Below are 26,276 nucleotides of genomic sequence, written 5' to 3'. Positions count from 1 at the left end.
CCCTAAAAACGCAACAGCCTTCCCGTGACTGCCAGAAGCAGCAGCCATTCTAAGTCCTAGAAACCCCCGTGGCCAGAACAAAGCTGTATGGGGACACATGCGCATAGAGAAATGGGTACAGACCTCACCTCACCATGTGTCACAGACACTACTGCAGACACAGCACATGGCAAGAGCCCACTACTTCCCCTGTACTCACCAGCCCCACTGCAACTGAGAGGCAGCTAAGGTCAGATTCAGTCGTGGAGAGGAGGTGAGGCTTAGGAATAATAATTGCATCCATCATGCTGCTCTCCCATGATGGCTGGATTTAGGCAGCTCTGATTACTCACAGGGCATCTCCAACCCAAGAAATGAGCTACAGAAGTTGTGCCAAGCATTGTGTAGACATCCATCCAGCCAAGCAGCCACAAATGTGAGTTTCTAGAAAAAGCCTGGTCATAGTGTTATCAGCCTCTGCTGTCACAGCGATGGTCCTACTCAGCCCAGTGCCGAGAGACAGCTGGGACACAGTTCCACCACAGCACGGCCACTACCTTTGCTTTGGTCCTCACATTCACCCTGCTCTTGGCCAGAAAGGAAGGGGGCAGCAAGACACAGATCAAGGCTCAGCACTTGCCAGTGTGAGCTACATGAAGTTTAGAACACAGGATCACCCTGCAATAACTCCAGCCTGCTCCTCTACTGCTTTAGGCAATGGACTACTACATTCCACTTAGACTTCATGTATTTCTATTCCTTTCTCTCCTCAGCTTGCCTTATGCTTCCACTCCCAAAATAATTAGCACAGTGTAACCTTTTTGTGGTAAAGAAAAACACCTGAAACTTTCCTAATAATTGCAACAGTAAAACACCTTTCTTTTTTTCCTCCTTTCTATTTGTATTTAAAAAAGAAGAGTAAGATCTGGCACTCACTATATACTGATAGGCACCATTTATCTACCCTGGGGGTACCTTTGCTTGTTCTGGTTTGGGTGGTTTTTTTAATTGCATTTTCCCACCAGCTCTGAACTTGTTTTCTGGCTGCATAATTTTCCCATGATACATTTAAGATGCATCTGCTATAATTAGTATGATGCAAAGCACAAGCTTATAAAAAACAACTTGTAAATTTTGAATAATTCTACAGCAATTACATAGGTAGGATGGCTTATTTAACGATGGGATTTGTTCCGCAGCATGGGAGCCACCACATTTTTTTTTCAGTGGCTGGAGGGGGACCTGCAGGTGAGGGTCCACTGCTCTTCCCAGCAGTTGTGCATCCTGCTTGTGTACACAGACAGCTCTTGGTCTGGGATGCTGTTATTTTACCCCAGTGGGTGAATAAGAAACTCTGAGCCCAACTTATTTTAACAGGCAGAAAGCATCTTCAAATTAAATTCTCCTCTTAATCAGGTACTGTCCTAGTCAGACCAGAATTGATTCCAGCAACTTCTACTGTTCAAGCACACCAATAAATCCCTGCTGCCATGGTCAGCTGGTGGCATTTGCTGTCCCTTTGCACAAAGATATATTGCTTTTTCACCCTGGAGAGCCAGATGGCCATCAATCACCTCTCCTCAGCAATTCTACCTTCCAGCTCCACCTTGCCACACACACTCGGCTAATAATTACACCTCAGCCCAGAACTCCCAGAGCGGCCACCGAGGCCCCCTCTGGAGAACATGCTCTTGTGCCATGTTACCAGGCAGGGAGATCATTCATGAGCAGATGTGACACTTGTCAAACTGGTGCTGGTTTTTGATTAGCAGGACGATGATGTCTGCTCCCCATGATGCCCAGTTTTCAGTCTCATTAGGCAGGGTGCTGTGGATACTCTTTAAGGCAAAGGATCTTCCTACGGATCCAAAAATTCAAACAACTGAAGTCAGGAAACTATAAATCTCAATCATGGGAGAAAATGGTTTCTGTTGCAAAACTCCCAGAATATTATTAATTATTGTGAGAGATCCTGGTCATTGCCAGAACACTGGTCTAAGAGGTCTTGCAGAAACACACTACGTCATTTCTCCAAGGATCATTCCACCTCCAAGAAGACTAACAGGTCATGGAATGACTGAGGAATGCCTTTTTGAACCAGCCACAAGATTAAAAAATGGCTCAAAAGCATATCTATCAGCAGTGAGCATGAGTCAATGAATGACAACAACCCCCATTTGTTTTTAAACCTCCACTATTCCAAACCAGCAGGTATTGTGCTGCCAAGACTTTAAAATCAACTCATTACAATGGCATAAGCAGCGTCACATAAGCCACCTTCTATGCCAAGAGCCACATGGTCACCTCCACCACGGAGCGACACTGCGCCACCAGGAAGAGCAAGGTGACAAGCAGCTGGCAGGACAAGTTGCAAATGTCTGCATATTTATATCTGAAATATGTGCCTGTGTTATGTGTGAGGAAACCCTGCGCTGCCTTTGCCCTCAGGCCAGGATGATCACTGAGGTGGACATGCCAGGAAGCTGTCCTGTTGTATCAGAGTCAACAAAGTGGAGCCAATTTGGCTCTCACAGCAATGGTACTTTGGCTGCAGCCAAATGATAAAACATGACCTGAAAGTCTTGAGGGCAGTTGTTAACACCCAGGAACAGCCACTAACTAACAGCACACTGGCTTGGCACTCGGGAAGCTTCCAGCTGCAGCTCTTTCCAACCTGCTGGATGAACATGGGCGAGGAAGGGTCTTACATACTTTCCCTGCAAGCTGAGATAACAGCAGCTCTACTTGTGTCAGGAGGTTTGGATTGAAGTGCAGACAAGGCTGACCCATTTGCAGTCTGAGAAGAGGCTTGTTGAGCACTGGCCTGTATCTGCACCACACAGCAGGGATTGCCCCCATTCACACTAGTGGAGCGGATCTCTATTGGCACTTCCCAGCTGCAACCCCTGACTTCAGTGACTCAGGCATATCTGTTAATTCCAGGTGGGTGACAGCAAGCCAAACAACATTTCTTATGAAAATTCAAGCAGTTGTAGGGAATTGGCAAAACCAGACCTGGACTGTAGAATGCCATTAAGCTGTAAATATGTGCTCTGAATAGGCCTTTTCTTCAGGCATCTCCCAGGACAATGGCACAAACATTTAATGGCATGTTTCCTGGACTAGGACTGACTCCAGCAGAATGAAGTGGTTACCACAACTTGCAGGAGCAACAGATATATCCTGCCCCTCTCAGCTGGACCCAGCTGTTGCGTGAAATGTACCCTCAGGCTCCCATTTCTTTTTTTGCAGAACTTTTGCCATACATGATGCTTATTTAATACATATTTTATTGCAGCTCTTCACATTCCTCTTACGATTATTAAGTGGAACAGAAATACACAAAGCAGTGACAGCAGAAGACTACTTGAGAAACAGCAGTTTTAAAACCATAATAACTTTTGTGGTTATGCTGGTTATGGAAGTGAATCTGAAAAGTTCTCCCTGCATGGAAGATGCCAGTTCCATCCAGCTTAGAGCTGTGGATTTTGCTCCTGTGCCAGGCACATGAAATGGAGACAGCACAATAAAGAAAATGACTAGGCCAAAATCTTTTGGGCATCAGGGCCTTCTCTTCTTTCTCCAGCAGTTTAGACTGTTCTCAACCAAAGACAGCCAAGACAGCTCAGGAAATGGAGGATCTTAGTCATTCTCTTATTCTTGAGTAAAATCCCAAATGTGTGCTTCACTCCCAAAACCACTGCTACCATGAGGAACATGGATTAATTTCAGGATTAAATTCTTTAGCTCCTCTGGGGTTAGTCATGTGAAAAGCCAGATTTACACCATGGACATAAATGCAGGCAAGGGAACTGGCTGGTCATGTACTGGCCTCAAGTAGATGCCCAGTCTATACAGGATGGTATCAGAAGCTTCCCTCTCATGTGTCACACTCTACACCTCTCTATCACACAGTGAGATGCAGACAATGTATTTTCTCCTTAGCTGGAAGGAGGAAAACGCTGTTGGCTCCACACACGCACCTCACACAAACACGTGTGGCAGTGTACCTTCAGCTGCTGCCAGCAGGACAGCCAACCTTGCACCCCATGAGATGGACTGCACACTTCTGTCCCCCAACCTTGCTACTCCCTGGTGACACAGGGAGGACCTTATGAGAAGGAACCCAGCCAGGAGATGTTCTGTACTAGCTAGCAAAGGACATAACAACAGCCGAATCTGCTCACTCACTATCCCCAGCTCAGAGCTGCCCATGCCAAGAGCCCAAGACAGGCTTTGCATTGGTGTGACTATTTCCCGTTTCACCACAGAGCAGAAGGAAGACTTACACCAGATGGTTGCTACTTTCAGAGTTACTGTCACACAGCAACCTCCCTGCTCAGCTCCATTAGTAGTAACAAAATGGTGCCACACATTGACCACATTTCCTGCCCAGTGCATTGGCAGCTTGGGAATCTGCAATGCCTACCTTAACTTCCACATGTGCCATCAGGACTGCAAAGTTGGTGAGGTGGTTGCAGGAGCACGTGGTGTGTGTCTTGTTAGTTGTCAGGAGGCGACAGCCCTGGGTGGACCAATAGCCTGTCATCGTACGCTTCGTGTAGCTCCAGAATGAACAGTTTGGGTTAAAATTTTCTTCTGATTGCTGCAAGGAAGAAATTAATAAATGCAGTAACAATGATAAGCTCTCAGAGATTTCTAAATGCACTATTGAGGCTCTTTGTAACTCTCACCCTTTAATTTTAGATAAACAATTAGCAGTGGTTTATACGTCAAGTATTACTTGCCAATACCAGAGAAAGTTAGATTGTTGCTGCACTCTTTGCTAATGCAAACTTACTTCTTTGTTCTTGATTAATTTCAGACATTGACTAAATCCAGCTCTTCAAAACCAGACTGCTTCATTTGCATTGCAGAGCAGAGAAATTAATTGCTTTAAGCAATCAACTTTTGCAACGACCGAGCTTGGCTAGCAGGAGGACTAGCTGTCCTCTTTCACTGTAATTCCACTTCCCTCTAACATCCCCTGCCACCATGATAAAATAACATTATGGTCTATTCTAAATTATTGGCAGTTTTTAATTACAGAATGATGCGTGTCAGCAACCGAGCAATGGGCATCAGCTCAAAGGAGACACTTTCTTTACTTCTATTAATGTAATGTAAAAGACACGTTCTCCATAAATAACACAAAGTGCAAAGGAACAAAAGTATAATTCAAAATCTAATCAAGGACTGCTGGGGGCCTCACAGCAGCCAACTTTTGCATCATTTCATTTCAGAAACAACAACAACAACAAAAAAAAAAAAAAAAAAGAGAAGCGCTTTCTGAACTCACACACCTTGATGTGCTTGACAGTAAACACCACAGGATCAGCCAGGTAAACCTTATTGCTGAACTCTTTATTTATTGCTGCCGTGATGACAGGGGAGTTGACAATGACGGAGTGATTGGTCGACATCGCTTCTGTTCCCAACTTCATGCTGGCATTCTCCGTGGAGAGATAGGTGCCCAGGTTGTTGTACAGCACAAAAGCCACCCTGATCTCCCCTAGAAGAAGGTAAGAGGTTAGACAGCCAGGCTGAGTCACTGGGGTGGCTTTTTGTTTTTTAGATTGCAAATCTTTTCTCTTAACCAACTTCAAAACTGCTCTGAGAAAATGTGAAAGGACCAGGATGTGGCATACGAAAACTCATCTCTTGCCAACTCCAGTGAGCACCAAGAAGTGCAGCAAGCAGTCCTTGGATAAGAAGGGCAGAACACCTCCTTCCAAAAGAAACTTTTATAAGCAAACAGATGAGCAGAAGACAGACAGGGAAGGTGGGCTTATTTTTGGCATCAGGAGGTGTAACTGGCATCAGAATAAAAGAGGCCAGGTGGTCCATTTCCCACCTGACATCACTTTATTCTCCTGGATATACCTGGGAAACATGTTTCAAGCTGACATGTTGCACAGATGCAGTATAAAAGTATAATTTAGTCTGGTAATAAATTAAGACTATCTCAGGATAGGGGGTTGGAACCAGATGGTCTTAAAGGTCTCTTCCAACCCAAGCCATTCTATGATTCTGTGTTTTGCCTGCAGTGACCAAAGCCCATACATGAGTGTTGTCCCCTGCACATAGATTACATTTTAAAGGAACTCAGAAACAGGACCATGTTGGGCCCACCAATAGAAGCCTATGAGTTTAAAGTTGGTCTGTACTGAGGCTGTAGAGATCAACAAACGTGTCTGCTCAAACTCCTGATCTGGAAATAAATGGCTTGGCAGGATGAAGACTGTTCACATATAACATCATCTAAAATTTATGCTGTACCTGGAGGTTCATAAGATACAGAAAGGCACTAAAGATTTAGACTCATAACAGTTAATCAACCTTTTCTGCCATGTTGGCTCATTATTAATATTTCCTACCATTGTTTTTTCCCTGTACTTTTTCAGATATTTGTATGGTGCCCTGCTGTGAAGCAGTTTACTCAAATGAGCCTCTTATCCCATCTGAAGCCTGCTACTGCAGAAATCAGCAGTTAAAAGCACTTCTCTAGATTCAGCACTGTGCCCCAGAAGCCCCATAAATTGAGGATCTGATGCATTTTTACCATCACAAAATACTTTTGAAGGCTGTGAATCACTTAGCAATAGAATACATTCCCAGTCAGCCAACGTAGCTTGCAGTCAAGGGCATGAGCAAACGACACCACTGTTAATTTAAATCTTAACACAGCAATTAATACTTTACTTATAATGGTTAAACACAAAACAATGCCTAAGGCATGACTGACTGATGAGGCTGGTGTGGCCTGAGGTGCCAGACCTACCATTTCGACCATTTTGCTTCAAGGTATTTGCTGACAGCTGAATGGCGCTTCCATGGCCCATGTTCTGGGGAAACTTCAGATCCTCCAGATTCCCATCTGTGCTCAGTCTCGCAACTTCCAGCTCTGTGTGCAGGAGAGACAGACACTAAGAAAAAAATCTCTGCTGAAATAATCTTCAACACGATATTTCAAAGCTACAAAATGGTATTCCAGACCAGCTGAGAGGAGGGGAATTAACTTAAAATGCTGCATGCTAGAATGTGTTTGGGCTCCTATTTATTTTTAAATCTTTGCCCTGAAGAAGTTTTAAATTTAATTAAAAAAAAAAGGGCGCAAATAAATTCTACTCTCTGTGGAAGACAAAAGACAACCGGTTCTTGTAAACAAGAACCTCAGGATATTAAGGACAACAGTTAAAATGAAAATCTGAGAATACTAGTTCTTTGCCACTGGCGATTGGTACTTTCTGTAAATGTTATCAGTGCTTAGGATCTGTATTCATGGAAATAGAAAGAAGAGTTGTTCTCATTTTACATATGCACAGTGGGAGTGCTGGTGCTTTCCATCATGCTTGTTTTTTAATTAAAATCAACAATCAGCTGAATAAAGACACAAATTTGTATGAAATGAAATACAATTGCCTTACGATGAACAATCCCCCTGTGAAGCCCTGTTCTCATTGCTCTAGCACAGATTATACCCTCAAAGCCAGCAGTAATAAAGACAGGTCAGGCGCTCATTTTCCATGGGATTTCAATGGTAGAGAGCTGCCTTATTCCTTTAGGCTCTTTTGGAAAGACTTTGAAGTCCTTCAGACAAAGGCCCAAGACATATCTAACAAATCACTCTCCAATTAATCTAGGGACCAAGACCAAAGCCAGGCTTCACAGCCTTTACTCTTCCACTGGCTGCTCCCGGTACTTATGGGATCTGCCCCTTACGGATGTTGTCAGTGTTCTCCCGGACGATGTCTGTCTTCAGCAGGTTGTCAGCCAGCACGAAGGCACTGTCCTCCACCGTGTCCAGCAGCTTGGTGGCCGCACGCTGCTGCTCGCTGGCGTTCAGGTCCCTCCACGCGTTCAGAGCCTGAGGCTGCAGGAGGTTGTTCACCGTCTCCACCATGGCCTGCAAGGTGGGGGGATGGAGTGAGAAAAGGCTCCAGCAAACCCAAAGCACCACAGACCTCTGACATATGCTCAGTCCCTTCCTCCACACACATCACTTTACAGGGGGATGACAGCATCTCCTTCCCCCACCCATTAGGGAAGCCTGCAATGGAGCAGGACAACTTCTATACCATCAGATGGGACAGGGAGGAAATACTGATATTATCACAAATGCAGGCTGGGAATGGTTCTTTTCTGCTTCCATAATCATCAGCTATGGGCTTGGAAAAAGGAGGAATTAGGGCAGGTGGGGAAGGAGGGGTAGGAGGAAGATGACGGTTAAGGAAACATGCAGGAAAAACCCATGCCCACTCAAGAGCAGGGCCGGGGCACTCAAGGAAGGTGTTTGGTATCTGCAAAGGCTATGCTCCCTAAAATATTTCCCAGCACATAACCTCTGGCAGGCAGCCATGAAGACACAGAGATAGCTGAGTTACACCATTCATCCAGAGCAGCAGCAGCAGGTGCCAGTAGAGATTTAGATAAGACACTACATTTCAAATCACCGCATTCAGGAAGGAGCCAGCCCTGCAGAAACTGCTTCAGTCCCTCCTACAGTGCACCTTCTGCCCTGGCCTGCCACGCACAAGACGTTCTCCCATGGAGAACTTCCCACAGGTTAATCTGGATGCACATACAGGATCACACAAAACTGCACTGGTCTCATGACTGCAAAACTACTGCAGTAGAATTTACCCAAACTGAAGGCTTTTCTCAAACTAAGTCCTCTGCTTTGTTACTAACCAGAGCTGACTCAACCACTTTTCAGTGAACATTTTTTAATAAGACCAACTGTACCAGTTGATAGAACTGATTGTGCAGAGGAAAAGGATAAAAAATAAGCTACTTTGATCATACTTTCTTCAGCTGGTTAAGGTCTAGTCACCAGGCAGGCCTACCCCACAGAGAAACACCTCCACTGCCAACTCAGGCTGACTGCAGAAACCAGCCTCCCATTCAAGATGAAACTGCTGTTTGTAATGATTTTCTTTATGCTGAGCACATAGGCATCAAACTCACTCCTCTGCTCTGCAAGCTGATGACAGTCCCATGGGACTTCAACATTTTCCAAGCCTAAAGTGTGCCCCATGGGCTCACTGTCATGGGAATACTTCATTATTTATTCCTGATACTGTTGCTAAACCCATGGGTGGAAAGAAGCTGTGGCATAGCCCATTCTCCAGCAAATCCCTCAGGAGTAGTGCTACAATGGCAACACATGGCATAGAGAATCCTGACTCACTCACCAGTCATGGTCAGGTGCAAATGAGCAATGGGAGGATACGATCACATCAAACTAGAATTCATTGCTATATCCACACGACCTTAACAGGCATTTCAATTACAGCAAGGTTTGAAGGAGAAAAAAGGCAGCTAGAATTGCCACTGTGTGTGCTTTTAATCCCAGCAAAGATACCTTCTTTGAGTATGGAAGGTTTCTCACACCATCAGGTTTCCTGTTGGGAGACTGCACCATAATTGGGCTTCTCTGACAGCACAAAGCTCCTACTTTCACAGTTACATTTATTCATGGTCAATTAACTCATTTGTTCTTATGCCATACTTCTACTATACCATAAACAGAATAACTCGCTCATTTGGTCTTAAGTGGAACTTGATAAGCATAAAGCAATTTTTTTAACTGATTATTAAACTGATTTTCCTGAATAGTCTAAAAATTATCTTAACACATTTGCTATGCCCTTACAACAAGCTGGTTAAAATTAGTAGCCAGGAAGAAAGAGAAAAATTCATAGCATTTAAATCTGATATTTTTCTGTGTTTTAGAATTTGGAAGCCTGATCTCTGCAGCTCTTAATAAAATTCTGTAGTATACTTTGGTAGCTTATCTCTTCACAGGCAAAAAAAACTAGGTGGTGTTCTTTTCCAGCGACCAAAAAGCTTGATTATTTTGTGGTGCAGCTTCTATACAAAATGGTGTAAAGACCTTTCATGCCTGGAAAGCAGAAAATGAGGATTTTTCTCCCCTTTCAATGTTATCACACAATTTGCCTTACCTCCATTCAGCTCAGCTCCTACCATTGTCTTAAATTCTCTGCTAAAACAACATCCTGCATACTTTTATCAATACCTGAATGGTGGAAAATGTCTTTGCAGCAGATCCAGCTCCTGGCTCTGGACAGAAAGGTAATGTCTATTCATCAGAATATGAAACAGATGCTGAAATATTTGCATTACAGTGAAACATCTGCTGCAAAGACTTCCCCTCAGAAAAAAAATTATCTAATGCATTAGTTTTTGGGGATTTTTTTGTTGTTTTAGATGTGCACATATGTGTGCATGCAAGTTTGAAAGAGAACACCAATTAAGCCTAATGTACCACTTCCTGCACCATGTAGACTCCCCACCCAATGCTGAGCATCCACCCTCTTGAAGAGATAACCTGAAACCAGTCACTTCACATCACTTTGGGTCTGGGGTCAAACACAAAAGCTCCAGGAAGATTTCCAAGGATTTTGGGTCACGTCCTTGCCATGTATCTGAACAAAGCTGGTAGACTGTCTTTGTTGGCATTACATCCGAGATTAATTTGGTCCCTAGCTTTTCCCAGAGGGTCATCCCCCTCACCTGTCTCAGTGCATTAATCAAGTGTTCCCCACATTATATTTCTGAGTGCAGCACTTCATTATGGCCGAGTGCTGTGGGCTGAAGCCAAGGAGATGAGGTGCTAATGAAATGTTTGCGTTTTGGACAGGAGCTGAGGTAGGTGTTTAAATGAAACAAAACAGCTGTTATAGCAACAGTGCCTTGTGAGACAGAGATGCCAACTGGGAAAAGTTGGGCAGGGGAGTGGGAGTTGTGGGAAAGCAGGCACACATGACAAGCATAGGCCTATGTCTTTACATTTAAGCTGAGCCTTTGTGATTTATGAGGGTTTGGCACCTGGTCCATTGACTCTGTGGTCTGATGAAGCTCCAGCATAGAAGAAACAGCTGTGCCAAACCTCCAGGAAAACCTCTCAGTGACCAGCTGGAGGAGGTTTAGCCCTGAGAGAGAACCTTCTAAATGCAGAAGGCATGGGATAGGTGTGCTTGGGAGCTGATGGCTTGCTAGGTTTTACCTGAGATCCCTGGGGATCCTGATCAAAGTGAGGACTTTCAGAGGGAAAGTTCTAACCCAGTTCCATCTCATCCCACTTCTAGCATTTAATGTGCAGCCAAGTAGGGAGCCCAGATACACTCTAGTTTCTCTCTCCCCACTGAAAGTAGAGGAAACTACCCCAAGGACAGTTTCACCCAAAACCACATGAGATCAAATCCATCCATAAAGAACCAAACATCTGTTACAGGATGCTGCATGACCTTGATTGAAGACCCTGTCCTTGCTTACCAAGCTAAAGAACTACATCTCCTGTGGTTTTCTTTTCTTCCTCTGCCTGATCCCTCTTCCAAATGCAACTCAGCTGAGCTCCAAATAAAAATGTGGGGCTTAGAGCTCAAACATACCTCATGGCACCAAACCAATGCTGTGATTGCCTGGACTTAAAGAGTAGATAGCACAAGCACACAGATGCACCAGGAGAAGGACAAAAGTAACTCAAATTAGATCAAAAGAAAGCTTTCATAAAGCACAGCTCGCCTGTTTGTAGGCTAAGATCAAATGAGAGAAGAAGAGCATGGCAGAAGGGAGCCAAGAGGGCAGACTTCCCATTTTTCTGTGCTTAAGATACACAGCACAGCTTTATGCTCTCTGTGATGTCAGGGTATCTATACATGCAAAACCAAGCCCTCTAATTACCAGCCTGTAAGGAGCAACCATCCTGGGTCACAGAATTTTAGACACAGTGGAACTTTCATGTCCCCAGCAGTGACTGCAACTGGACATCGAGAGAAGAGCAAGACCCTGCTGAGTACAAAAGACAAATCCCATGAAGGTGATGCCTTTCATTATGTGGTTATATAGACCACAAATTGTATGTACAATGCAAATAAATGTTAATAAATTGCAGAAGGAGGTTTTTTCCAAATAAGGGCATATGCTCATGGTTTTTTGGGTCTATCCTGAAGTTACAAAGAAGAATCAAAATGTAAACCTTCCTTCTTAGACACTTACAAATTTGTATTAAAAGATGCACTGTAAAAAGGAAATTAATTAGAAGCCTTACAGTAATTATACATTACTAAAAGGCCAGTTGTACGTATCCCATTGATTTCCTTTGTGACAGCTGCTACATTTCATTAAACTGAATTTTGCTTGTTCATCTCTTCTCTTCTCTTCTCTTCTCTTCTCTTCTCTTCTCTTCTCTTCTCTTCTCTTCTCTTCTCTTCTCTTCTCTTCTCTTCTCTTCCTCTTCCTCTTCCTCTTCCTCTTCCTCTTCCTCTTCCTCTTCCTCTTCCTCTTCTCTCTAGAAATGTCTGGTGAGAGTACCTGGCTTGTGGCACAAAGCTAAAACCTAGGAGGTTTGAACTCTGTATATATCCAACGATACCATATCTATTTAATTTTCTCTCACTGTACCAACATCCAAGACATCACTCTTTGATTAAAAAGAATTTTGCAATGTAAAATCTCTCTAACTGGGACTCAACACTGAAAATCACTCAGAGATGTTAGAGGTACTCAGATCATTGCCAAATTTGGCACCAGACTGCAATGTGCCACGGTGCTTAAGCACAGCAACCCTAACCTTAGAAAACCAGCAGCTTTCCTAGATTTAGGATCTCTTTAAACCTTTATTGTTCATTTTGGCCTCTTGCTGAGCAGCTGATGGAAGATCAAAAATCTCAACAAACCTACAGCTGGAGAAAATACTGCTTTATGGCAAGTGAATACCAGCAGGTCCTACAGGGAATATTAGTTGAATCCTTCTGTTGAGTAATTTTCAAATATGCAGTTTGTCCTTCCTTACAAAGGAGCATCTCCTTAAGAAGAGACTGAACACACTTTATTTAGCATGAAACTTACATCAAGGACTCACCTCCTATAGCAGCTTTGGGAGAATAAGGACGGTGGCACAGGGCAATAAAGTACCACTTTTGCAACGACATCTCTAATTAAAATATCTGAATTTTATAACCTGTAAAGACCTGTCTCATACTGCTGACACTTCCTTGATCTCACAGGAATATCTCATGCAGCACACTTTCAAAAATTAGGATATAAGGAGCTACAGCCACATGGCTTTGCATAGGCAGACTAAAATCATGGCTGGTGCATGGAGCAAGCAGCGCTTTGGTACCCCTGTGCCAAAGGGGTTTGCCAGCGCAGACTCATATAAAGAGATTTGTTCACCCTTCCTGAGAACAGCAGTGCTCAACCTGCAGAGTGCAATCACACAGGCGCAGCCTCAGGCCATGCTTAAGGCCTGAGTTTCTGGCCCTGCCTGACGTCTCCCCACAGAGCTCCAAAACAAATGCGTTGTCTTTATCTAAAAAATGCAAACACGTAACTCACCCACTTTTTATAACAGTTTGAGGTTTTATGGCAAATCAGCAGAGAAAAAAAGCACAAAACTCCTTTCAGGCCCACACTTCACAGTGCAAATGAAAAACCCATCAGAGAGCAGATGCACTGAAATGTTCATATGGTACAATGATCACAACGTTATGCTCTTTTTTCCTTTTTCCTGACTGGAAAGCAGTGGTACCTGAAAAAAGCTTACTTGTCTCCTTGCTCAAGAATACCTGGTTTTGCTCTGTATTCGTATTAAACACCCAGTGCTACAACAAACCCTTTCCTCAAGCTATCAATATTTGCAAGCCTCCAAACTAATTGAGTTAAAGGCACAATCAATGCCATTGACGACAAATTCTGCCGGCAAGTTCTGCTGGAAGTTGTTTGATTCTTGCCTCTGGCCAGAAAAAGCACCAGTACAAGAGAAACTCCCGTTAACTCTGAATGTACCTGGTACAGTAGGAGGAGAGGGCCAGCATGAAAGTATGGATGTGGGAACACAAATACTTCTGGAAAGGTTATTGCATTGAGAGGGACCAGTTAAGGAAATGACATATCTTTTTAGAATGGCAAATGAACAGCACCTCAATCCCACTACACAGGGTTAATCAATCAAATGATTACACTCATCCGCTGTGTGGGACTTGAGGACAAAAAGAGATGCACATGTCATTTCTTCAAGCTTCCTAAACAAGGAAAATGTCATTTGGCTACATGACGGCTTTAAATCCTACTTCTTAGCTGAAAAGTGCCTTCAAATCTGTCTGACAAGGCTCTTCACTCTTGGATGATTTTTTTCCTTGACATTTATTCTTTTAATTCAAAATCAAAATTTGTCTCTGGTCAAAGCATCAGTAAGCACAATGGAGACAATTTCTTACAAGGAAGTCCAGCCACTGTCTAGTGTTTTTTAAAAACCAACACTGTCATCACAAAACTGTTGAAACATTCAGTGGAATGGACAAACATATTCAGACTGAAAGGAGCTCAGCCACAGTGAGTGCTTGAAAATAAATAAATCATTAGAATATCTACTGCTAATCTTTGCTTCTGCCTTCAAAACTAAGCCAGAAGCACTAGCCTACATCTGGTACCAGAGTGGTGATTGGCAACAGATGGTATCAGTTTTGGTGAACTGAGACAAAGCCATTGCAACTCATGGCAAAGGCAAGAAGAGAACTTCCCATGACCATGCAGAGGAATTACTAAAATTGCTCCACAGATTGAGAGCAAAGGCTCCCAAGAGAGAGCATGCAACCCTCTCTCTTCAACTACACAGAAAATGTTTATGCTGTGGCTACAGGAACTGTACTGACTCAGAAATGGCCTGAATTCCAGCAGTGCTGAGAACTCACTGTAGTGAGAAGAAAGGCACTGACCTTTATTAAAATTAGGCCATCTACAAAATGCTTAACTATGGAATTAATGGTCTATTACTAGGTATGCAAGGTTTGCAATCTTGGCCTTGAACTACCAATAATCTCCTAATGGGAGCATGCAAAAAATAATAGGCAATATGAGAAACAGAACAAGGTTACAAATTACAGGTTATGGTTTTGCTTTACTTACTATAGGAGGAAGAATATTTTAAGGTCAGAAGGCATCCGTAGAACTGACATAAAAGGAATTGATTGGGAAGAAGGAAATAACATACGATCTATTTCATCTAATGAGATCTTCCCTGCAGAATAAGCTGAGAACTGCATTTATGAATCATCTGTATTTGCTGCCCTACTGTTTGGGATTTGAAACTATACAGGCAACTGGTAGAGTAATTACACTAGGGAAGCAAGCAAGGCTGTAGCAAGAAAGGAAAATGCCTCTGACAGGATATCCACTGCCTTCAAGAAAACTCCTGGAGTCTGTGAGGCTCATCCTTTCCTCCAGTGGTTCAAATCAAAGGGACATCTCCTGCTGCTCCCTATGCCAATTTACATTCAGACTTTTTACTAGTGACACCAGATACCAAGAGTGACTCAGACTCAAGCAGAGAGTAAGCACAGAGCAACATAGAAAACACTAGATTTTTTTTCTCAGTTTTGCCATGTGAGAACGTAACCATAGGTGTAGCTGAGTTGTAGGTGAATGAACATGGGGTCACCTTCCTTTTTAACATTTATGCGATGAGTTTTGGAGTCTGGTCACAAACTCAAGGCTCCGGCTTTGATCCTCCTCTCCCTTAACAACAGGCTCACTGCAGCAGAAACATGCAGGGTGAGGATTTCTAGTTTCACTCTTGCTGACACAAATCAAGTGCAGGTTTTTCAAGCTGTGAAGTATATTAAGTTCACAGAGTTTTAACAAAGGACTACCAAACCACTGAACCTCACTGAGAGTCACACTTCTTTCAGATGTCCTTTTAATTATATTAAATGAAAGTTTTTAGGCACTTTGATGCTGATGGGCAAACATCTCGATCTCTTGAAAAAGCAGCTAAAAGTACTCCCTGTAGCTATAGTTAATATACAACATTGTATGCTCACTGCTAGCCAATTTATTCCAGCCACTTTAACAACGATACCTCGCCTGACAGGCTGTGCAGAATAGCATCAGGAGTCAAGCAATGCACAAATCATCAGAGAACTCTCAGAGTTGTTTGACACACACTGCAGAGCTCTTTGTCATACAGCCAATTAAGTGACCAAACAAGGAACTTGAAAACCTTCATTAATTTGCCTCTTTTTTATACAAATGGAGGTTAGAGTCTTTCTTGTCAGAGGGGTCACAAGAACACAAGCAAACGCGGCATAATTCAATTTGTGCTCTCTCTCAGAGCTGCAAGTTTCTTTCGTTTAGTCTTCATGGAAGCTGCGACCAATCATGCAAGCAAGAGAGAAGTAGGACAAACAGAATTAATCCACTTTAAATAGTACTGGCTAGGTCCCAGATGCACCTTTTATCTGATGAGAACTACTAGGTTAGCAAAGAAAAAAAAAAGTCTCTTCTGCTCAGGTCTAAACTTAATGCCTTGAATCCTCTGAGGAAAGCCTTTCAATTTTTGCTTAGTGCAGCAATTCAAACAGCTCATGTTTCAAACAAGAAGTGCTCAGAAAAATTCCAGGAGAACCAGAAGGACAACTTTGCAACCTCCTGCCACTGTCTGCTACCGGGAGCCTGCCATCCTCTGATGACACCAGCTTCATGTGTGGCTGTGATGACACCTGCACCCAGAAGCTCTAGTAATTACCAAGGGGCAGGTGGCACCTCCATCAACTTTGCCATTTGCTATCCAGACCAGTGCAGAGCTACAAAAGAGGGCAAGCTGACTTACAGGGCAGCTCAGAGGATGGCAGGAACCAAGAGCAGCGAACTCCATTAGACGAGGAAGATGCTGCAGAAGCAACCCTCTGCTGCCTCCTTCCACCCTTTCCACAAAGCTGCCATTCACACTATCTGTTGTATTCACCAGCCTCTGGCTTTAAAACCACTCATACTGAATTTATAAAATAAATCAAAAGAATGGGAACCCTGTGAAGTTTTTGTCTTCCAAGATCCTCATCCCAAATGCAGCATGCAATTTCACATAGGAAGAGGCCTCTGGTTTGGCACTGCAGGGAAATTCATTGGCCTCCTGATGCCTCAGAGCTGCAGCCCACAAATCCAAGTGAAGCAAGCAGGTGAGCTCAGACTTTGCAATCAGATGCATGAACATGATAAAGAGACTGCAAGCACGGGTATGGTATGGGCCTTTAATAAAACCTGTGTTTCCAGCTACTAAATCAGCAAAATTCTCTGATTTTTTCCCCATGTTTAAGTTTTCGGTTTTAATACAGCTTCACTTACTATATTATGTGAGTACTTAACCTTTTTTCCTGCCTTTTACTACCCCACCTCCATTCCCAGAGGACAGGAGAATTGCCTCCATGGCATTTTATGTTGGGGAGCTGAGAAATACCAAGCACATGACACTTGCTGAGGGGCATGGAAGAAATCTGTGACATCAAACCCAGTTTCACAATCCCCAAAAGGCAAGTGATTTCTGTTTTCTACAACTCCAGTGCTTCAGCTTAACAACTTTTGGAAAATGAACAAACACCAATTCTGAAAAAATTGAAGAAAATTCATACCAGCTTATATCACAGACCAGCCACCAAACCAAGCTATGCTAATCAAATGCGTCACCCATTGTGACTCATTCACCCACATGATGACTTTTCCATCCCCTTCCCAAAATAGAGTGCAAGAACTTCAGAAAGGTGGGCATAGGAGATGTGGATGTCTGCTCTCTAGAAGGCCACCCTCTGTGCCAATGGAGCACCTTGCTGAGGCCACTCTGCCACACCTTGGTCAGCTCAGTTTCAGCAGACTATTAATTAGTATCACAAATTAAAACCCACTTAGCAGTTTCTTAGCTATCACCATGACTGAAAAATCCTCCAGCAACTGTCCAGTCATTGTATTAACAGGTATTCATCATGCCACCTGCTGAGTTGGTTCTTCCTGGATTTTTGAGACAAAAAAAGATCATTTACCACATCTGAAACTAAAAAGCAGCATTTGTAACCTCTATCTCCAGGCAATAAAATCCCTGAGCTTTTAACTCAACAAATACTGTGAAAGTGAGCAAATTAAATCCATGTTTGTTTTAAAGGCACCCAAAGAGATGAGGTGATAATCTGATAATGCATTCCCAGTTTTATGTTTGAATAACTTGCAAAATTTCTCCATCCACTTTGCGTATTTATTTATAGTAATTTATTTTGGGCTCAAGGGGACTTTACACACCAATCACTACAGGGGGTCTGTCCTGGCTACTTAAATTGGTTAGCCCAAAGAAAATAGTAAGACTGATTTTAGCAATTATCTTCTCAGGTCACCCTACTCCTTCAAAAAAAAACACCTTTCCTCAATGGCACTTTTGATATTCACAATTCCTGGACATCTCTCGCATAAACTTCATACTGCACCTTCCTTTGTCTAGGGAGCACAGAATTGAAGGCACACTTCCAGCCCTCTGAGCCAAATTCAGCCTGGAATGCTCTTCACAATAATGGGATCAGCATGAGGAGATCATGTCAGCAAAGCTGAACACTCTACTGCTCTGCCATCAACGCCACATGTCCCAGTGACTTTCCATGTTCCAGTGACTTTCCAAAGCCCAGGGGGTCACCTCTTAAGATCTGCTGAAAAATCTCTGCTAAATTCCCCCAGCCAGCCCAGACATTTCACTTCCTGGTAAAGGATGAGTAGCCTGTAACAGGACTATCTGCAGTCACATCTAATTGCTATTACAGACAACCTCTCCCTCACTAGATTTTTTATGACTTTAGCCACACAATTTTCCACATGGAAGCATACTGTATGAAAATATGTCGAGATACGTTACTTTACCCCATAGAGTACAAAGCAGAGCTGGAAAGGTTCAATTAGGTCATCTAATTCATTCTTCAAGCCCTCTTTTACAGGACTGTCCCCTTCAATATATATAGCAGATTTGTCCATACCCATACTTAACAGCTCAAGTAATGAGCTTTCATCAGTTTTTATCTACTGAAGAAGTAGATGCATGATTAATGCTTAAACATGCAAGCAACCTTTCCAAGTGAAAGGAAAGGAGTCCTCGAAATTAAGGGTAAGCTCAAGTTTTTGCAGAGTATTCAGGCTTTATTCTACCAAGGTCAAGCTTTCTGTAGGGTGTATTAAACTCACCAATCACTACTGTTTGAAAAAAAGACAGAAGAGCAGGAGTGTGCATCGGCTCTGTGGAGAATGCCTGTGCAGCCAGGGGAAAGGACAGCTATGGATCAGGTAGCACCCAATGTCCCCAACAGGACTGTGCAGCCCAGAGTCAGAACAGCCTCACCACATTTCCAGTGGTACCAGTACACAAGGTAGCTAGCTTGGGAGTGAGCACTGCAAACTTTCCTAAATTCCTTTAAATGCCTGCTAGTTGCTTTCTCTGGGATCCCAGACAAGGGATATGTAACTCCATAACTCATCTTTATCCATTAATGTATATGGAAGGGAACATGTGACTTTATCTTGTGACATTTTCCAAAGGGAAGACAGCCTACCAGCACAGAGGGGTACTGTTTCATTTCTAACAACCTAGAAATCCAGATCATCTAATCCCATTTGCTAAATGAAATTTGTGCTCACAAAATAAAGTCAGTACAGACTGTAGGAAGTGGAATTTTGCAGGAAAATGCAGGTACAGACAGCCCCCTCCAGAAACACAGAATTCATTTATGCACATTTCACATATGCATATAAATAATGATCAACCACCCATAAGAACAATATCAACATTCACAAGCACAACACAGAGATTAGAAGGTAAAACATTCACATTTCTTAGAGCAGCATTAACTGACCTACAGTATATGAACAGGTTTATATTAAAAAACACTTGAGCAAATGCTATAAGGCAAGGTGACAGGATTAATAAAATAACCTGAGGTCCCACTCCTGAAAAGACCAGAAGTGTGAACTTTCCAGAATGCTGGGGCTTGACTTTGCTCACGTCAAACACAACATAAGCCTGTGAAAGTCAGGCCAGACCTGGGTGACCTCCATGGGATGTTATGTTCCTCACCCTATGCGCTGTTTGCAGCGCTCTCCTCCTTCCAACATCTCTCTGTGAGACACCCTGCATTTCATTACAATCCTACCTCCTCCCTCCTGCTTAGTGCTGCCACTTTGAATTGCTCTTAATTTATAAGTGTAGAAGGGGAAGAAGGAAAACTAAGGAAATGCAGGTGGCAGCAGCATGAATGACATGCTGTAAGCAAAATCCAGTTGGTCTGGAGACACCTCTGTGAGCAGTAGTTTTGCATTCTTTACTTGCCCATCTCCATACTGTCCTGCTCATTCAGATGGTGAGATGAAACTTGTCAGATCTCTCTTGTGGTTTTTTTTCCACTTTCTGATCCAGAGATTTTGTCCCAAATTTTTGTCAAGTCTGAGAGAAATGGGGCAGGTCGGTGAGGTAAAAAATGACATTATTATCCTGTAACCTTAACCTTAGAACTTGCTGCCACAAAGGTGGTAATAATCAGATTGTTCACAGAGACAAGACCCACTTCACAGTCATTCAGTCAAACAACTGGACAGGTGTATTAAAAACACAAGAAATACCTGGACATAGGCCCTGCAAGAGCGCTCCCTTTTCTGAAGCTGAGTCCATAAAGAGAGCAGATTAAAGACGGAATAGAAAAAACAAGTTAGTGACAGAACAAGGGAAAAAAAATGAAGAAAATGCCTGTGAAAAACCCCCCATTTCTCTCTGAAACAGCTCCTGAAAAACCAACCAAACTAAAGGAGTGAGCGTGAGTTAGTCAGCAGTGGAAAATTGGAAGGACTGGCTCCAGAAATGTGGGTTAGTCCTTTTTCAGTGAAGTGAAGCACAGACTGGCAACTTTGCAAGAGCAGCTGTTAGATGGCAGAAGACTCTCAAGTCTAGTAGAGATACTCAAGACATGATGTTTTCCTTACAGCTTGGAGATCACACGTGACATTTCCATGTCAAACAAGGTTGGAAAGGATGAGGCTGATGATTGTTCGCATAAGAGGAACATGGGCTCTGCAGTCAGACAGTGAAATATAACCAAGCTTCAGATGAGCAGGACCAACCCCAGGGAGCAAGACTTGGGCAGGACTGCACACTGATACAGCCTGGACCTGTACAGACCCATCCTGACAGACCTGGGGCTTGGCAGGCAGTCTGCAGCAGTGAGCTGGAATTGGTGAGATCTGCATCATTGCAATGAGAACTCAGGAAACCAGGCTGTTCAGAGCCACTGGCTTGGCTGGGTTTGTTTTTGCTGATGTGCCTGGTTGGAAATTGCACATCAACAGAGATTCAGGACAACTTGTGTTCTCAACACACAGCAGTGCCATCCCATTAGTGCAGCTGAGAGCCAAATTTGTCCTCGTGAGTTTTGAGGCTCTGAAATAAACAAAATACACCGAGGTATCATGCAATGCCTAATTTCAATTTCTAATTTATCAATTTGGAACAGTAGAAATCTTCCTCTGGGTAAATCTGGCCAGTACTAGGACTTTACAGAAACAAATGGAGATCAAAGAAAGCCTTGGTGAAAATTACAGAGCTATCCACTCGGTGGTCTTCCCAGTCTGAAATGGAACAATTATCACCTTAATTAAGCCTGATCCAGTGGAAAGCATAAAGCTTTTACTGACAGAAAAGTGGTTCCTGAAAGATGACGGTTTTTAAAAATTCTGATTATGTCAGTTTATTTCAATTCATTGTACATCAGCTTGTAAAAAAACCCACTAGTACAAAACAGCACAGGTGATTACTCTCGGATCCCCAGCACATTTCCTTTAATGATTAAAAGGATATTTAATAGCTAGTGCTTACTTTATTTCTTCTTTCTGACTAAACAGCACTAAACAAAATTCTTTGCAAATTACTTTTTTCCTATTTTTTAAAATACTCTTGATCAGTGAAGGGGAAAATGGAGCAGTAACTCTGCTGCCTTTTGTTTGCCCAATACTATTTCCAAGTTGAATTCATGCATTCTTAAATGAACACAGAGCAGTTGCTCTTCTAAAGAATTAAGTGGGGAATGAGAGCAAGTAAATTACTGAGCCTGTCATTTGGATCACTGAGTCGCATCGCTGTTTTGCAGGACTTCACGTGGTTCAGAATTTTAATGTGGAATGCAATTGATTTGTATGTGTTGCTTGTGCAAAGCTGATGGCAGGGGCAACAAACCTGCACTGGGGACCCCAGAAGTGACAGCTGAGCCGAGGAGCTCTGCCTGGCCCAGTTGTCCCCTCCCCTCAGTAACTCATTCCTGCCCCCATGATACAGCCGCACTTCATGTAACTGAACCAAATATCATAAGGTGAGATAAAAACAAAGATGAAAAATATGCGCTTGCAAAGCTGAATTGACGAAATGTTGGGTGTGACTGGGATGCACCCAGAAGAACAAGCAGACTACAACCATGAAACCTGTTAGTAAGTGACATTAATTGCTGGCTTTACCTAATACTGTCAGACATCACCATCATTTCAACAAAGAACCATGGTATGATTATAACAAATAATGTTATGCTGATGTAACAGTTAATACAATTATAACCTAGGTTGTTATAAAATGGCTAGAAGCAGCACTAATTAAAAGCATCAGGATAACCCAATTCACAGCACATGCAAAGCACATGAGATGCAGGAGTTCAGCTCCCATGTGACTGAAATCTCGAACAACCCTGAAGATCTTTGTATTTAAAACAGCATCAGTCTACAATAATAGCTTAGAAGAAAAAAGACCCTGTTACATCTCTGAAAAGCATTTTTCTTCATAAAACACCTAAAAAATTTCAGGTTTAGCTGGGATCACTTATTGCTCATGTAATCTTGGGACCAAGTTCTGTTCATGCTTACATGAATGCCAGAACTGTCAGAGCCTGATATGCAGCTGAGAACAAAATTCTGTGTCTTTTTTTAACTGGGTGGCCAACAGAACCATGTGCTCATAGACACCAGGGTCCAGCTGCTCTTTGTCCTGACAACCAGGCCCACACAATTCACAGACAGAATGCTAGGTAAGTTCTATTCCATATGTTTACATCAGATTCAGTGATGAAGAGGGCCTTTCACTAAGGAACCCTTCAGCTTTAAATGCATTCTCACAGAGCCCACAGCTCATGTTTTCTCCCACAACTGGAAACTTCTGGCACTTTTAGTGCTATGTAGTAATTCCATTTACTTCTGGAAATGACAAAAGGACTAATAACTCTTCTTAAACCGCAGGCACAGAAACCACCCTGCTGCAATGCAGTTAAGGCACTCCTGGGGCTAAGCGACAGGCTATTACTAGAAAGGCCCCGCGGCTCTCACCTTGTTTAAGCTGCGCGCAGCGCTGTCCTTCCCACCGGGAGTCAGGTTCCGGAGCTGCACGTCCAGCAGGTTGACGAGCTGCACCATGGCGGACACGGAGTAGGCGATGTCCCCGGCGTACAGGTGGTTCCTGGTGTGCTCCGCCAGCTCCCGCGCGATGTTGGCGGCCATCTCCCCCGACCGCATCTGCGGGGCACAAAGCAGAGGGAAAGGTTGTTCCTGGGATTTATTAAAAAACATGGATGTTGATCTAGCACTGATATCCAGCTGTGACGGACAAAGGCTCTCTAACAGTTTAGAGTTAGAAAGTGTATGGTTATTGCGATGCCAGGCAGCGTGCGGGATAGCTCCCAAATACACGCCGCAATTTACAGGTGATTGCAGAGTCCTTTTATCTATACAAGTATTGAATACTCAAAATAGAAATACATATTCATACCTTTGGTACATCCCATTCCCCACTTCGTATGGTAATTAGTTCAAAAGCTATTAAGCATGTGTAGTTTGTTCCTTGAAATGGGTTGGTGGTCCCTTTCATGGGGAGGGGTCCCATGAGGAAGTAAATGAAGTCTTCCTCGTTCTGACCTCTCTACCTTTTCAATGCAAATATGATGAATGAACTCTTGGTAGAACTCCCATTCCCTGTCTTCAATTGGTTTCAGAACAGAGGAGGCCTACAATTGTCTTATGTTCCTAAAAGTTATTTATCAGTTTCTATATTCTTCATTATAAACCCAGCTAACCAAACATTGTGTTGACAAGCAATCAACTATTAGTTAACTACTAACTCTTAACTTCATCAAGGCCTACCCATTTATTTTAATTAACTCTAATAAAGCTTATCTCTAACTAAAATCTTAGCTGCTCTAAAATCTCTAAATTCCTTAATGTCTCACCTGGCTGCCGGTGACATGTCACTCCAGTGCCTTCCAACCCCACACCATTAACCAGCTCAACTCCTCTCAAGAAGAAGAAGAAGAAGAAGAAGAAGAAGGAGAAGGAAGAAGGAATAGAAGCATTTCCCAAAAAGTCAACTACAACAAGATTCTTTGTGGTTTGATCATGAATAATTTTTTGAGTACAGTTTTTCCAGTCAACTACAGTGGCTTCAACAATTTCTTCTCACTGGGCACTGTTTTCCATGGGTTTTCCTTGCCAAGGAAGGCTTTAATTAGCTTGTCCGATTGGATTACTGTGCCACTTGAAAAAAACAATGTGAGTAGCCTCTCCTATCAAGAAAAAGCAGTTTCTGATTCCAGAATTTTATGCAAAGGCAAAGAGATGATTTTTGTTACAGCTTCTGCACAGAAGAGTTCCTTGTAAAAGGAGCAAAAATAGATGATGTAACCCAGAGAAACAAGAGCAAAATGTTCACTATTTCCATCCTATTGATTTAATAACCAGGAGCTAAATTATCACTTAGCATCACTTGCCACACTAGCGACTGATAATGAGACTAGTGACTCTCAGCACCTGTAAAAGCATCCTAACTCTAGAGCAAAAGGCTCAAGCAGAGGTTCCCTAGAAGGGAAAAGCCAGCAGGTCAGTTGGCTGAATCTTCTACTGAAAGACTTGTACCATCCAGTTGAGCCACAAAACTCACAAAAAACCTGCAGGGAAATTTACTGTGTAATTATTTGAGAAACTCACTTTTTCTCTGTGCTTTTCCCCCTTTCTTGCTCTGTTTTGCTCTCCCTATCTGGCACCCCTTTCCTCTTCTGTGCTATGGGGATTTGGGACAGGGCAGCTGGCCCCATCTCCGTTTTATGAACATCCCACTACAAAAATACCACTGCAGGTTGCTGGTCTTTTATTCATTATCTACCAGTCTGTGATCTGGAATGCAAATCCATGTGGAATATGCCTGGGACAAGGAGAAATTATACAGGATGACACATAAATGAAGTTCCCACTTCTCTGTCAGACTCAATGGCAAACTCTGCTGTGCTTTTCATGTGAATTTTCAATTGTCTTATCTACCAACAGCTAGAAATCAGATATTTCTCTCGTTCCCTCACTTTCTGGTGCTTATTATAAAAGCAAGATTCTAGGGAAAGATTATAGGCTGAGCTTCTACCTCTGTAAATCAATTAGCAGAGTTATAAATGAATAACTTACTTCCATCAATTTGACAGCAAAAGCCAATCTGATTTAATGAAATCTAACTCAAGATGTTCATATGCTCGTCTTCAGGGAATTAACGCATATGATGATACAGAGAAGATAAATAAAGGAGATAATGTGTTGTTCTTCCCAATAGAGCAATGATAAGATATATTCAAAAACTGAATTATTTCTTTCTTATTACACTGAAGGCTAATGCCATAGAAACCAGACCCTATTCTTACAGCTGCCTGCTCTCCTAAGCAGCTGAAGGAAGCCACACATCAGCACAGAGGCTGAATTTTGACCTCTGCTGTTGGCTCTCAGAACTTCAAAGAATGACTGCATCAAATCCCTTTACATAAAGAAATCAATTTCAACATTTTTCTGCAGTTCACTGCTGAAGCTTAGCATGTATCATGACATATTGTTTACGTAAGCTCTGCAGAAAACTGTGGGAGTTCAAGATATTTTTTACAGATACACCACAGTAAAACCAAAACCTCACTACCCAATATCTGATGTTCAAATTTTCCCTTGGACCACACACCTATGCAAACTGGCACACTCAAGAGAAAATGCAGCTCAGCTGCTACAAAGGCAAACACAAGAGTTTTCTTTCCCTGCAGGCTGCTGCTGTTCCTATCTGTCTGCAAAAGTGATAAAAGCTGGTCACTAATTATCTCTTTATCTTTTCTCTGGGACTGACCCAAAAGCCTGTAAATTTGAGGAATTATACTGTAGCCAAATAAACGCAAAAAATAGGCAGCAATGGAAGAAATGGCCAAGAAAAAGGCAGACTAAAGCTCAGAGTCTATGAACTCCTGGGACACAGAAGTATTTACCCAAAGTTATCTTACAGACCCAGGTTTCCAGAAAATACATATGGGCCATTCTTCTGGGAAAATGTTTTTGGCTGGCAGGTAATGAAGCTACATCCTAGCACTGACAATTCTGCACCTACACACGGTCACACAGAATGTGCAGCTACAAGTCACTACAGCTGTGCTGAGACACTCTTT

At 42.8% G+C, this 26,276-nt stretch overlaps 1 protein-coding gene across 1 annotated transcript in view; it reads right to left on the bottom strand.

Moving 5' to 3' along the window:
• Positions 1 to 26,276, bottom strand: part of ADGRL3 (adhesion G protein-coupled receptor L3) — a 482,184-nt gene that overhangs the window by 60,133 nt on the left and 395,775 nt on the right. Inside the window, 6 exon segments of the mRNA XM_031066355.1 lie at positions 4,409 to 4,585; positions 5,283 to 5,491; positions 6,761 to 6,883; positions 7,702 to 7,885; positions 20,419 to 20,457; positions 23,152 to 23,337. Of these exon segments, the coding sequence (XP_030922215.1) occupies positions 4,409 to 4,585; positions 5,283 to 5,491; positions 6,761 to 6,883; positions 7,702 to 7,885; positions 20,419 to 20,457; positions 23,152 to 23,337 (918 nt within the window).

The sequence above is a fragment of the Geospiza fortis genome, unplaced genomic scaffold (assembly GCF_000277835.1).
Source record: "Geospiza fortis unplaced genomic scaffold, GeoFor_1.0 scaffold11, whole genome shotgun sequence".
NCBI lineage: Eukaryota > Metazoa > Chordata > Aves > Passeriformes > Thraupidae > Geospiza > Geospiza fortis.
This window is presented reverse-complemented; position numbering and strand designations above follow the sequence as displayed.